The sequence below is a fragment of the Doryrhamphus excisus genome, linkage group LG23, assembly GCF_037039965.1.
Source record: "Doryrhamphus excisus strain RoL-2023G ecotype Guam linkage group LG23, RoL_Dexc_Guam_v1.1, whole genome shotgun sequence".
NCBI lineage: Eukaryota > Metazoa > Chordata > Actinopteri > Syngnathiformes > Syngnathidae > Doryrhamphus > Doryrhamphus excisus.
The window spans coordinates 1017876-1032281 of NC_136379.1; the positions used below are offsets into that span (position 1 = coordinate 1017876).

The following is a 14406-nucleotide window of genomic DNA, read 5'->3' on the forward strand; positions in this document are numbered from 1 at the left end:
TTTTTGATGAGCTTGGCATATCTTCCAGAACTATCAGTGGATGCATAGTGGCTTTGAGGGCAGAGTGTGTTTGCAGTACTGCAGTACTGCTGCTTGAGATTACTTGCTTCAGTTGTTCAGTACAAGCTATTTAAAAAAGGTCCAAACAGATGTTTGACTTCATAAAAGCAGCATGCACTACTCACAAAAAGATGGAGGTATCGGGCTTCCAAGTGAAATTTCAGCATCAACTTAACCTTTTACAGGTGAACTTTCATCTTTTATTCATCTCGAAATTTTGTCCAACGGTTCAATGTTTTGTTTTTATGCATGCCCTGCTGCTTCGGTGATTTTTTTTTTTTATCTCAGTTGCAACCTGCTGATTATTTAGTACTCTCAGTTCAGTGGTTACTTTCCTCTGAGAATATCCTGTATGATTTTGTTTGCAATTTCTAGAGTACTAACAAGTAACAAGTACCGACCACTCTCACTTTCGATTCCAGCAACCATGACCATCTTGTGTTATATGTGATATGCAACGTTGCCCTCCAAGCGGATCGCACTGATCGTGTTTTCTCAAAACAACAACAAACTAAAATCCAACCTGTGCTGTAAAATACATTAATACATAATTTATTAGAGGCTGATGTCATCGCATCGTTGGCAGAAACCAATGACTGTGTTGCTCAGACGTAATTCATTACGGCAAAACTTTAAAAGATGTTTTTTTTCTATTTTTAACTTGTTCATTTTCATCATTTTAACTTGTGTTTATATATTTCTCATATATAGTTTTCAGTGTTAAGTTGCTGTGCGATGACTTTTGTGTTCTTGGTAAGATGACAGTGAATCAGACTGTTATATTGTTATTTTTATATCCAGTACAATGACCTCCTGCGATTTCCAAGCTCGTTGTGAGTGCACTGACAGCTCTTGATTGACTCCTGCCAAAAAAAAGGCGCGACAGTTTCCTCACCGACTTGCGAGCAACACAGTATTTAAAGAAGTAGTGCTAGACCTAAAATAAAGGAGATGTCACGACATTAGAGCCTAGCCATAAATGAGCCACATCGCTGTAAAAGCCGCAAGGTTTAAAGTTTAACAAAAAGTTGTAATTTATACACCGGAAATTACAGAAAATTACGGAAATTAAATTCAAATGGAATGTTTCAAAGTTGTTTTGTGCTTCTCCTCTCAAAACATCAGAACTGAAATATGTTTTAAATGTATATATTATAAATACCGTATTTTTCCGCACTATAAGTTGCATTTTTTTCATAGATTGGCTGTTCCTGTGACTTATACTCTAGAGTGACGTATTAATGAAAAAAAAAATATATGTCATAGACAGCCACAAGAGGGCACTCTAGACTTTGGCACCGATATCGATAAGAAAACTGAGAACGACAGAACACACGACAGAACAAGGCACCGGCATAAAGCGGAGGCTACTCTTACTGCCATGACGAAAACAAAACGGTTATTGTACTTCAAACTGTTTGGTATGTTACATGAACACTGGATACATTTTCTGTTCATGTTTATTTTTTGTATACTCCGGAGCAATTTATAGTCCAGAAAATACTGTATATTTTTGTATTAATATTATTTGGTGTAATTTTTTAACGGTTGTTTATATCTATATGCTGGCTGCCAACCAGTCCAGGGTGTACCCAGCCTCTCTCCCAACGCCAGCTGGGATAGGCTCCAGCATACCTCCATGACAAGGACAGACGGCATAGAAAATGGATGGATGGATGTTGCACTAACAAAAAAAAAAAGCATCAAAAAAGGCCAAACTAATCATTTTCACCAAGTACTTAAATCCAACATCCAACGAGGGCTGGGAGAATCTTTCTATGGGTGTTCTGAACTCCTGTTTCCATGCAACTCTTTGGGTAGGTAGAAGTTAGATATCGGTGTTAGTCTGCCAGTTATAATCAGCGACAACCAGCAATTCAAAACATGGCAAATATTTACGTGGAGTATCAAATGATAAAATACAGTAAAGTCTCGTTATATCGATATCGGTTAAAACGAATTACTACTTATTACGATACTATTTTCATTTCCCGGCAAATTTCTAGTCTTTTATGATATAATTAGCTCCGTTAGTACGATACCCGGTTATTATGATAATCCTGTTACTACGATGCCCTTTTCATCTCCCGCCAGCCAATTTGGTCTGCTTATATCGATACAAAAGCAGCTTAAATCAATCTTTGCTTAAGGATTTCAATACCAAAAAAAGAACACGGCGAACGGCTGCTTCCAGTCAACTTTATTTTTCACACTTCCACCACCAGAGTGCAGCACACACAGCGGAAAACACCCGTCCCTCGCGCCTACCCCTCCGGGTGGCAACACCTTCCCTATCGATAGTTCCAGGGTGAATTATGTCCCGGTAACCGGTAATCACTACAGCGTAAGTTTATTTTTATTTACTGTAGTACAAAATGTATTGTAGTACAAAAGCATGCTAGATACGCAATCCATGAACTCAAGGAGAAAATTACATGCCATATCAAAGATCCGCCCACTTTTAATGCAGTTCGGCGCAGGATCGGATATATGGATAGTCCGGTTATATCGGTATTTTTTCAGACTCCCGAGAATATCGATATAACGAGACTTTACTGTATCTCCAAAAAAATGAGTGAGTGACGGTAAAAATCAATAATTATGCTGAATTACTTCTTTCGGTCTGTGGTCCGCCGCTGGAGTGTATCCATGTTAACTTCGCCTACCCCTTAGTTTAAAGTCTGATACCTGACAACACTTACCCCTTGATTTCAGGACTATTGGGACATTACTTGATTCCCGTGAACAAGCAAATCCTAGCTATAAGGAGTAGAAATGGGATTGGGACTTAGTTTGAGTGACTTGGTTAATCACACTAGTCTGCCCATCATACATTCCTATTTAAAGACGACAGCAGAACTCCTTGAACTGGCTGTCAAGAGGCTGACGTATGCAGCTCTCAGCAGAAGCCGGTTATGGCCAAGAGTGTCAAGATAAAATAAGACGAGCATTCACTGTGATGTCATCCAAGTGGTAACACAGCACACTGTATGATTACCACCGCGCACCCTTCAGTGTATTGTTAAGGAGGGGAATTATTCAGTCTGCTTCCGCCTTTACTTCCCTCACTCAGTGTCATTTTTTTTCCTGTTTTCGTCCGATTTGTGCACTCTAAAAGTTTCTTTCACACAGAAGAAACATACGCGACAAGTCTCCTCAGTGCACATTGAGCCATCAGTCATCTGTCATAAATTAATCTCTGCACTGTCATTTGGTTGAAATCAAGGACGGAAATTAGAACTTTTTCTCTTTCTCACCCACAGACATTTAAATCTTTCCTTTCAGTCGCAAATCCATCCATTCATTTTCTATGCTGCTTGTTCTCAGTCGGGTCGCAGAGGCGGGGTCCACCCTGGACTGGTGGCCAGCCAATCCCAGGGCACATATAGACAAACAACCATTCACACTCACATTCATACCTATGGACAATTTGGAGTCTTCTAACCTAACGTGGATATTTTTGTGGGAGAACCCGGAGAAAACGCACGCACTGGGAGAACATGCAAACTCCACACAGAGGTGCCCAAGCGGAGATTCAAACCCAGATCTATCTGATCTCCTGACTGTACGGCCAACATGCTAACCAGTAAGCCACCATGCGGCCCCATGGTTTTATTTCATTTGAACATGCATCAGATTACAATTGAATGCATCCCATAATCAGTTCCCAGTTCCACATGTCCAAAAGGAGTAGGAAGAAGCAAAGCTTATTAAATCCTACCCCTCCATCTGGTACTTTTACAATCACTAACTGTTACATTTGTTCACTTCCTGCTTTCCACAATATAGTTTTTTTTTTTTTTTAATCACGTAGCGAAGTACTGGGTGATATGAGCATCCAATGCCATAATGGGTACCATAGTAAGTGTCAATATAGTGATATATATAGCACATCATGACTGGTTCAAGACTCTTCATCCTTGTATTTAGCAAACATCAACTGCTTGTATTGTTTCTTGAATTGGCTCATCGTTGTGCATTGTTTGATTTCCTTACTCAATCCATTCCATAGTTTGATTCCACATACTGAAATGCTACGGCTTTTAACTAAAAGGTAAAATATCAATATGTCCATGTGTATGTAGTGTCTATTTTTGGGCGAGAGGCGGGGTACACCCTGGACTGGTGGCCAGCCAATCACAGGGCACATACAGACAAACAACCATTCACACTCACATTCATACCAAGAAATTACAAACCCAAATGAATCATGCATATTTTGGAAATGTGGAGGGAATTGAATGTTCCAGTAATGAAAAATATGATGAGGAAATGTATCATTAAACCCCACATATGACATGATCAATCATCATCAGTATAACTTGCACGTTAGCCAACAGCAACTATGAGAAACTTAAATAGAGCCAAAAGTCCTCGTTAATTCTTCTTTGGATCTCTACATCACTCCCTGCTTTTACATATCGTTGGTCTGCAAGTGACCTTTCTCCTGAGCCTTTTCAAAACAGTGACGAGAAAAAGGAGCCCCTATAAACTATGTAACTGAGCTGGACTCCCGCGGGTGCACCGTGATGAACTCCTCTGCTCCACAGACTAATGCGATAGGCTAACATCTGGTCACGTTGACCCACAATTCACTTTTGTGATCTTTGTATGGGCTCTTTCACAGAAAACCTGCTTTCTTCCATGGATGCGCGAGGACTACAATTACAGATCACCGAGCTCGGCTGAAGACACAAAATCAAAGTGAGACATAAAGCAGTGGCGCTTTGGAGAGGCCATGAAAGGCATTTAAATAACATGGAGCTAAAAACAGACGCACTTGTCGCACATCGCCGGTTTAGTGTGCATCTGGATCCATAAAATCGGAAAACAAAGCAAATGCCTGTGGATTTATGGCATAATAATAAAACACGCTATGGATTTTGCCATGTTCAGAGGCTTTATGGTGATGGGAGGCTGAAAAGTCACATGATTCATGCAGCGAGAACATCTCACTGCTTCCGCTTCATTGCACCGACCCCAAATGGATCCCGAGGTCTGAATGCATGCTGGAAGCAAAAGTATGGTAACTCCTCTTTCATGTTGTGGCATTTGAAAGGCAGCCACAGCTGGCTGGCAGCAGGATGGAGGCCCATCACAATGGTACTACTGTTCACAGTACACAAGGCCAAAAGTACTGTCTAATAAATAGCCTTTTGGTGTTAGAATACATTAAAAACTAGTTGTTTCAGGGCTAAATCTCCTTTATAAGTGTGCTGAGACAGAGCAGTATTACCCTTCCTTATAAAACTACAGTACCGTACTATGAGACTGTATTTGGTTTAGAATAACGCTTGTCAGTTATCTGTACAACCCAGCATGAGTTCAATGATAAAAACAGCAAAATTAAAGTTATGATCATATAACAAAAAATTTAAAAGGGACCTAGTATCATGCTCATTTTTCCACCCTTTATATTGAGTTGTGGGCTCCTATAGAGCAGCTACACACAATAACCCGCACAGAGAACTTATTTCTATTCCATTTGTTCATTCATTCATTTTCTACCGCTTATCCTCACGAGGGTCGCGGGGGTGCTGGAGCCTATCCCAGCTGTCTTCGGGCGAGAGGTGGGGTACACCCTGGACTGGTGGCCAGCCAATCTCAGGGCACATATAGACAAACAACCATTCACACTCCAGGGTGTACCCCGCATTTCGCCTGAATGGGATAGGCTCCAGCACCCCCGCGACCCTGTAATGAATGAATGCAACATTCTAACTCCATTTATAGGTCAGAAAAGTGGATAAAGTGGATAATAGGTCCCTGTTAAGTTAGGATTGTCTTGGTGTACAAGCTGCTATTCCTCACATTTCAGGCTACACAGCCGTACAGTATCAGACATGTGGGCTGGTACATAGTATAATCTCCCTGGGACACAAATATTCATGTATCATACATAGCCTGGCATACTACATCCTGTACACACATGTACTAAGCTACAAATGCGGTCACACAACATGAGTGACATCCCATCAAAAGCAATGACATTACTAATGGGGGTATGGAAACGTGTGTCTTATGTACATTTTACTGGTGGGCTCCTACATGTCTACACTGTTTTTTTATGACCTTATCATTTTTTTCATATTTATATTGTTTCTACAATGTGCTGTTGTTGGTCCCTTAAGGCCACATCTTGAACATCCCTGGTTTCCATATTTCTGGGGGAGCGGTGAGTGGCTGCAGACTGGCTGCAGTCTTCCAAAGCGGTTCGATTCCAGCTGCAAGTTGATGAGGAAATGCATGATGAAAGAAACACCGCCTTGTTTTCTTTTTTAATGTGCGCCAGCAGGAATTCGGAGTGGAGTCACAATTCATACAAATACACGAGTGGGACAGCACGTAGGTCACAGAGTCATGTTTCCTGCAACGCTCCAGTATCCACATGATAACGAGTAGTTAGCGCTACGTCAGCGAGTGCAGCTGCACTCTCTCAGACATCAAACAACTCGTTTTTCTTAATGGTGGCCGTGTTTTTCAACCAATTCTGCCAAACTATTTGTCGATTAGAAGTAAACAGTGAGTGTTTTAGTACATTGTTAGAGTACATTGAACAATATGAGAAACCTCATTAAAGTAAAGTTGTTGATTTTGAAGAACAAAGATAAATAAAAACAGACTAATTAAAAATGATGACTAGTGTGCACCTTTGATTGAACGGATGACAAATTATGACTTGTACTCGGCGCTGTGCATTTGTGCGTACATTCTGACATTTGATAAGCCTTCATGGATCTGAGAGAAGGCTTAGTTGATCTCATTTCCCGTCTCCTCTGAACCACAAGCGACACTGACACAACATTAGCTCTCCATTAAGCATCCGAGGGGGTGCCAGTTGGCATTTGTGTCTCTGCCTGTTTATCATAGCATGTCTGCACATCATCTTGTGCATTCAGCTGCAGGGGAGACACTGTTTGAATGTGGACAAATTACTTGCAATTACTTAATTACTTGACATACAGAGGGACCTGCAGATTTTATTGCGCTCAATTAAAACAAAATGCAAATATATCTTTAGTTGTGTAGGCGACATTCAACTTTATAGTTTCATTGTTTTAAAAACAAACCAGACTATATTCACAGTTTTTTCATAGTTTGGCTGGTCCTGTTATCAGAATATAAATACAATAAATATAACAATATATAATAATACGAAGAATAAAATATTGTTTTTAATTTTAGTTTATTAACAGATGTGACTTACGAGTGACGTATAGTCTGAAAAATACAGTAGTTGGTCCTTCCCATTTTTCATAAATGTTAAAACAAAACACACTTTTAGAGTTTTTCAAATATATTTTTCAAGTGTATAAAATAATTCTAAAGGCATATAAAAGAAATATAAATATAAACAAATTGATAAATTAACATTTAAGGTTACTTTTACCTTCATTGATGACGTGCTTCTCCCAAAGACACAATGTAGCAGTGAGATCAACACCACCACCTTTTTGTTGTCAAACTATTGTTAAACTAATTCATTGTGAAACTATAAAAATGTGTTTTGTGTTAACGTTTTGGCATTCTGGAACTAATTAATTGTAGTTACATTACTTCTTATGGGAAAAAATGATTAAGTAAAGGTTTGTTTCAGCAAGTTGGACCTTTTGGAACGACTTAAAAATACGGACCGGTTTACTCCCACATTCCAAAAACATGCTAGGTTAATTAGCGACTCCAAATTGTCCATAGGTATGAATGTGAGTGTGAATGGTTGTTTGTCTATATGTGCCCTGTGATTGGCTGGCCACCAGTCCAGGGTGTAATCCGCCTCTTGCTTGAAGACAGCTGGGATAGGCTCCAGCACCCCTCGCGACCCTCATGAGGATAAGCGGTAGAAAATGAGAATAGCATAGCATAGCATAGCATAGCATAGCATAGCATAGCATAGCATAGCATAGCATAGCATAGCATAGCACGATAAGTGAATTTCCATTTAATAAATGAAATATTTTCACAATTAGAGCATAGAAAACCTGTTTGTAACCATTATTCAAGCTCTGTAGACATGAAATAACACCCCTATAGTCACCTTTAGACACCTACTATTCTTTGTTTACATCACATTGCTAATGTGCAGGCTACATGATCACTGCAGGGACACAAGAGACGGCTACGGCTTTAAGTTGCTAAGTTCTGCACGTGCCCAAGCAAAGATATTTTGCTTGATAGCGACCATGTTTTCCAACCAATCTAGATCAAATTTTACATACATGAGCTTGCCAGTGTCCTCAAGGTGTGTATCAAATTTCACACTGATTTGGCTAAACACCCTAAAGTAGCAGTAGAGTGTTGGAATTGAGTACATTGAGCTGTGTGAGAAATTTCAAGACAATACAATACTGATGGGGTCAAGCTTTGAAGTTTAAAACCGCATTTGTTATATACAACCATCTTAAGAACGTGAAGGATCTTATCTGTGTTCTTATGTAATCTAAATTGCCGGGTGGATACCAGGTCAAACTGTTTTGCATTTTGGGCATCTTGTGCTTTGAATGTGACGCCATCTCTTTTCACCGCTTTGAGGCCAAAATGACATCGCTTCTTCGGGAAAAGTGAATGCAGGGTGTTTGAAGTGTGAGCCAAGTGACATCGCTTCATTTTGAATAGTTTGCTGTCTCAATATCAATCTACTACCGGGTCTTTGATGTCTGAAATAGCTCACTTTGTGCCCTAAAAATTGAATATTTTACAAGGGAAAAAAAAAATACATGCTTCATATTCAGAGACATGATAATTCATAGCTGCCAAAGTTTAGATTCACTTATTATGGCCTGACTTTAATGTTTAATATTCATGCACATAGCCTTTAAAGGTGACTTTATGAAGACAGGGTACAGTCTATCCCCTTTTGGATGACCTTTTGAAACCAATTGAAGTCATCCCATTTGATACCAAACAAGTCCAGTGTTATGCTTCCTATTAATGTCTGGGCTTAATATCCATAAAGGAAGACCAGATACATCAGGTCTCTAAAGACTGAGACCTACCATAACTGCAGTTTTAGCAGAACCAGATAATACAGCCGTCCCTCGCTATTTTCAAACATTCATTAATTAATGAGCGCAGTTCAGTGGTTGACTGTAAACAAATATTCATGAAGCTTTTTCAAACATGGTTAATTAACCAAGATAGATAGATAGATAGACTTCCTTTATTGTCATTGCACAAAAACACAGCAGTGAAATTGCCAATGAAATGTTGTTGCCTGGCTCCCGTATAATATCAGAAAAAAAAGAAGATAAATAATAATAATAATAATAATAATAATAATGGCTGCACGGCGGTTGAGTGTTTAACATGCGTGGGTTTTCTCCGGGTACTCCGGTTTCCTCCCACATTCCAAAAACATGCTAGGTTAATTAGCCACTCCAAATTGTCCATAGGTATGAATGTGAGTGTGAATGGTTGTTTGTCTATATGTGCCCTGGGATTGGCTGGCCACCAGTCCGGGGTGTACCCCGCCTGTCACCCGAAGACAGCTGGGATAGGCTCCAGCACCCCCACGACCCTCGTGAGGATAAGCTGTAGAAAATGAATGAATGAATGAATGAATAATAATCATAATAATAATAATAATAATAATATGGAGAATAAATAGATGACACTGAATATGAACAACAAAATGTACAGCATGAACAGTAAATTGCATAAATAATTTATACAAATTTTTTTTTAATTTAATAAATTTTAAATAATTTTAAATAATAATAATAATTTAATAATAATTTTAAAATACAAATACAGCCATTAAGATCACATTTTATGAATGTAGTTCTATACATTGGTCACAAGGTGTCAGTCATTGTTTGATGAGACCATTTTTAAGACAAGTACAATGAAAAAATATGACAAACATACTTTTTTCTTTAACGGAGTCACAAAATAATGCAGGTGCATTTTGAAATGTTTATTGTCCCACAAATTGAGGCTCAAAGCTTATTTTCAGCTTCCATACATGCATTGCATGGTTATGGAGATGGAACTCGGCGGATTCTTCATCTTTGTTGATGGCTTGTATTAAATTAGCGGATATAGTACATGCATGATGTAGGAAACTAAATATACTGACAATATGGCTAATTTGTCAAAGCGGATTTCTTCTATGTATGAGGTGTGTTGTGAAATGGAACCAGTGGTTGGCGATGTTTGAAAGTTGGCATTGAGGCAAATGTAATGAGCGTCAATAAAATCGTACTGTCATTAAGGGTGCAGACAAGCTTGAATATCTTCATGGGCTGATGGGACAAATCTGCTGTAAAATTTGATCAAATTAGGGAGGCTGGATTGAAAGGTGTGCATAAAGCAATCACTGTGTGCTTACAGTAATGCCTTGCACAATGCCACTTCCATATTACTGTATTATCATTCAGAGTATCAATGCCATTGTCTCGTCACATTTTCATCCGCCGTGCATCCCTGTTGTCAGTGTTATGTTTTTTTAATTGTTTCATTTGCAATTTTCTGAAAATTCTTGTTGAAAATCGATATGTCATAATCATTTTTTTTAATATACAATGCAAACTTTTTTTTCTTGCAACTTTTTATTTGACCCTAATTATCTTCGGTAATATTCTGAATCAGAAAATAATTATTTTTTATTATTTTAAAAAATAATAATTATATGTTTTTAAAATATATATATATAAAATTATATAATTATATAAAAATAGACAAACAACCATTCACACTCGCATTCATACCTATGGACAATTTGGAGTGGCTAATTAACCTAGCATGTTTTTGGAATGTGGGAGGAAACCGGAGTACCCGGAGAAAACCCACGCATGCACGGGCAGAACATGCAAACTCCACACAGAGATGGCCGAGGAATCGAACCCTGGTCCTCCTAGCTGTGAGGCCTGTCGTGCAGCCAATTAAAGAAGGAAATTCAAGAATCAATTTAGGAAAATAAGGGACAACTGTAAATAATCTATCATCTTATTCCTGGTGACGGGTTTCGGTTGCGGGCGGACTTCAGTTGCAGATGAGCGTGTAATAACTCCTCGGAAAAGGGCTTGTCACTCAAGTAACTTGATGTTGACACGCTGGGAATAGTCGCTTTAATCCAGACATAAAGTCAATTTCCGGATCATAGGAGCACGTGTGATGGTGCCACGGGGAGTGACGCCTGAACTTCACTCAAAACCACTCGGCTTCATTACATTTAATTTTCCATTTTATCCGTCCCGAAGTGGACAATTCAGTCAGTGTGCACAGCTAACTGATCAGCTAATTCGCCGGTGATTTATGTGCCAGTGAAAGTGAAGACTTCACTGAGCTTTAGAACACATCGATTACTGACATGTTTAATTGGCTAAAGCCAGTCGTACACTGAGATGGGCTTATTGGAAAATGTCAAATCAAGTTACTCATTTGCATTCATGATGTATGGCATCTATTCCAGCGTACGACCCCAGGCAGCACATACTGACACGTGTAGCCGCAAAGAAAAGGACCGGTACGTCCTCAAACACACACACACGTCTCTATTGTATAGGTTTTGCTGACATCTGATGAATTGAAGATGAGCGTTTACTCTCGCTGAAGCTTGTGATGTCAGTGATGAGACAGTTAGAGAATTGCATCCTGGAATTATTGCTGAGGATGTTTCATTGAATCCAATGCCAGAGGGTTCACAGGAGTTCAGATTAAAACCGATGCACGACAGGCCATGCTTTTGGAGATGACATACAAACCTGGAAACGAACACTTTATAGAAGCTGATTTCTTCACCGCACGCTACTTCCTTGACAGTATGGCTTGTAGAAAATGCATGGAAAGAAACAGAAATCACTCTCAAGTCATTGAAATCAGGAGGACGAGGGACTCATTCATTCATTTTTTAACGCTTATCCTCACCAGGGTCGCAGGCGTGCTGGAGCCTATCCCAGCTGTTCATTTCAAAATGCACCTGCATTGTTTTGCGACTCCGTTAAAGAAAAAAGTATGTTTGTCCAGTCATATTTTTTCATTGTACTTGTCTTTAAAATCGTGTCTCATCGAACAATGACTGACACCTAGTGACCAATGTATAGAACTACATTCATAAAATGCCGTCTTAATGGCTGTATTTGTATTTTTTATTATTCTTTATTAAAAATTATTTTAAATTTATTAAATTTTTATAAATTATTTATGCAATTTACTGTTTACGCTGTACATTTTCTTGTTCATATTTGATGTCATCTATTTATTCTCCATATTATTATTATTATTATTATTATTATTATTAATTCATTCATTTTCAACAGCTTATCCTCACGAGGGTCACGGGGGTGCTGGAGCCTATCCCAGCTGTCTTGGGCAAGAGGCGGGGTACACCCCGGACTGGTGGCCAGCCAATCACAGGGCACATATAGACAAACAACCATTCACACTCACATTCATACCTATGGACAATTTGGAGTGGCCAATTAACCTAGCATGTTTTTGGAATATGGGAGGAAACCGGAGTACCCGGAGAAAACCCACGCATGCACGGGGAGAACATGCAAACTCCACACAAAGATGGCCGAACTATGAGGTCTGCGCGCTAACCACTAGACGACCGTGCAGCCCGGACGATGGGCTATTCCAAAAAATGATTATGTACTTTCCAATTTAATAGATTTTTTTTTAAAATGAGACTACCCATTTCCTTTACACTAATTACATCAATGTTTAATACCGCTTGTCATCGTCATGAGCGTCCCAAGTGAACTTGAACCTATCCCAGCTGACACCCTGGACTGAACGAGTCAATCATAAGGCAAATATGAAGAACCAAACATTCACACACAAAGTCGCGTCTATAGATAATTTACAGTCCTCAACATGTTTTGCAAACAAAATGTAGCCCCTCCACAACTTCGCGAGGGGTCTGCATTGAAAATCCTGTGGTACAGAATAAGGATATAATATATTCACCCTCAGGATTTATTCTTCTCTCAAAAATAACAACACTTCAGATATCATAAGATGATTACATCAACAATTACCCATTTGTTTCCAGACATATTTCACATATTTCAATTAGCCTGCTTCATGCTATCAACTGTACATTAAGGCTTGCTAGCATTAGCCATTTCGCTTATGTTCAAATGCTCTACAACACATTTTGTAACAAACATTTGGCAGTCAGCTGTTTACTCTAGCAACTTTATAAAATCTTTACAGCCGTTAAAATATAAATTATCTCTACTTTGTACTAACCTGTGGTACAGAATAAGGAAGATAATCCACGATGACTTGACGTATATTCACCCTCAGGATTTATTCTTCCTCTGTGGTTTTGTCACCGACTCTATACCACCATCGCTGCTAGCACCCCCTAGTGGACCTTGTGGTATTACACCCAAACGCCAACAATGGAGATTTGCTTATTTTAGAAACAAACATATTAACAAAATAGTAGGGTAGTGGGTTTTTTTTCTTTTACAACTGAATTTTTTATGTATGACATGAACTATTACTTACTATTATTACTATTACTACATCTTTTATGTACCTTACACAAACAAAACACTTATCACCTGATGTGAGGCACATGCACAAACTACATCACCCAGACAGAAAAGCCTAGAATCTTTGATTTCAAACCCATTCAGACAAGACCTGGTGTGCTTTACAAGAGTTTCACAAGCTGTCCTCTGGTGGTGCTTTCAAAGAATCCTAAAGAAATTCCGTCTTGGGGTTTTGTACCTCAAAATAAACGCCATGGGTCATTGCAAATGTTCACAGGACATTAAAAAATGTAATTAATTCAAGCAGACTGTGTGATTAGAAAGACCTTGCTGAGTCTGTGCACAGTCTGGCCTAACATCTGCTAAATGTTTAAGACTCCTCACTTGTCCATCACAGCTCTGTTTGAGGTCATCCTGGCAGGCAGGGACTGCTTGATGGCAGGAGACTCCTGTTCAAGCGACGACACCTGCAGTCCACGCCTCCGCACTCTGCGTCAGTGTGTAGCAGGCAATGGTAGCATGAAGCTGGGCCCCGGCGCCAGGAGCCAGTGCGCCAATGCAGTGTCAGCGCTCATGTCAAGCCCTTTGCATGGCTGCCAGTGCAAAAGGGGCATGAAGAAGGAGAAGAACTGCTTAAGCATCTACTGGAGCCTTCACCAATCCATCATTCATGGTTCGTGCTTGACGGGTAAGGTTACAAATCCTTCAACATCTTCAAACCACCTGTGTCTTTACTTCCTCTATCAGGCCTCAACTTGGTGGAGAGTTATCCTTACGAGACGGTGCAGAGGGATTACGACTACGTCCGTTTGGCCTCCATCACAGCAGGCGAGTCAGCTGACCTTCATTAACTTTCATGTTTTTCTATTGTAGCCTTTCGAGCGCGGTTGGATTTTCC

At 39.5% G+C, this 14406-nt stretch overlaps 1 protein-coding gene across 1 annotated transcript in view; it reads left to right on the forward strand.

The window, feature by feature from the left end:
* gfra4b (GDNF family receptor alpha 4b) overlaps window positions 1–14406 on the forward strand; it is a 46370-nt gene that overhangs the window by 19481 nt on the left and 12483 nt on the right. Inside the window, exons 2-3 of the mRNA XM_058076646.2 lie at window positions 13906–14181; window positions 14256–14336. Coding sequence (XP_057932629.2) covers window positions 13906–14181; window positions 14256–14336 — 357 coding nt within the window. The remainder of the gene's footprint in view (window positions 1–13905; window positions 14182–14255; window positions 14337–14406) is intronic.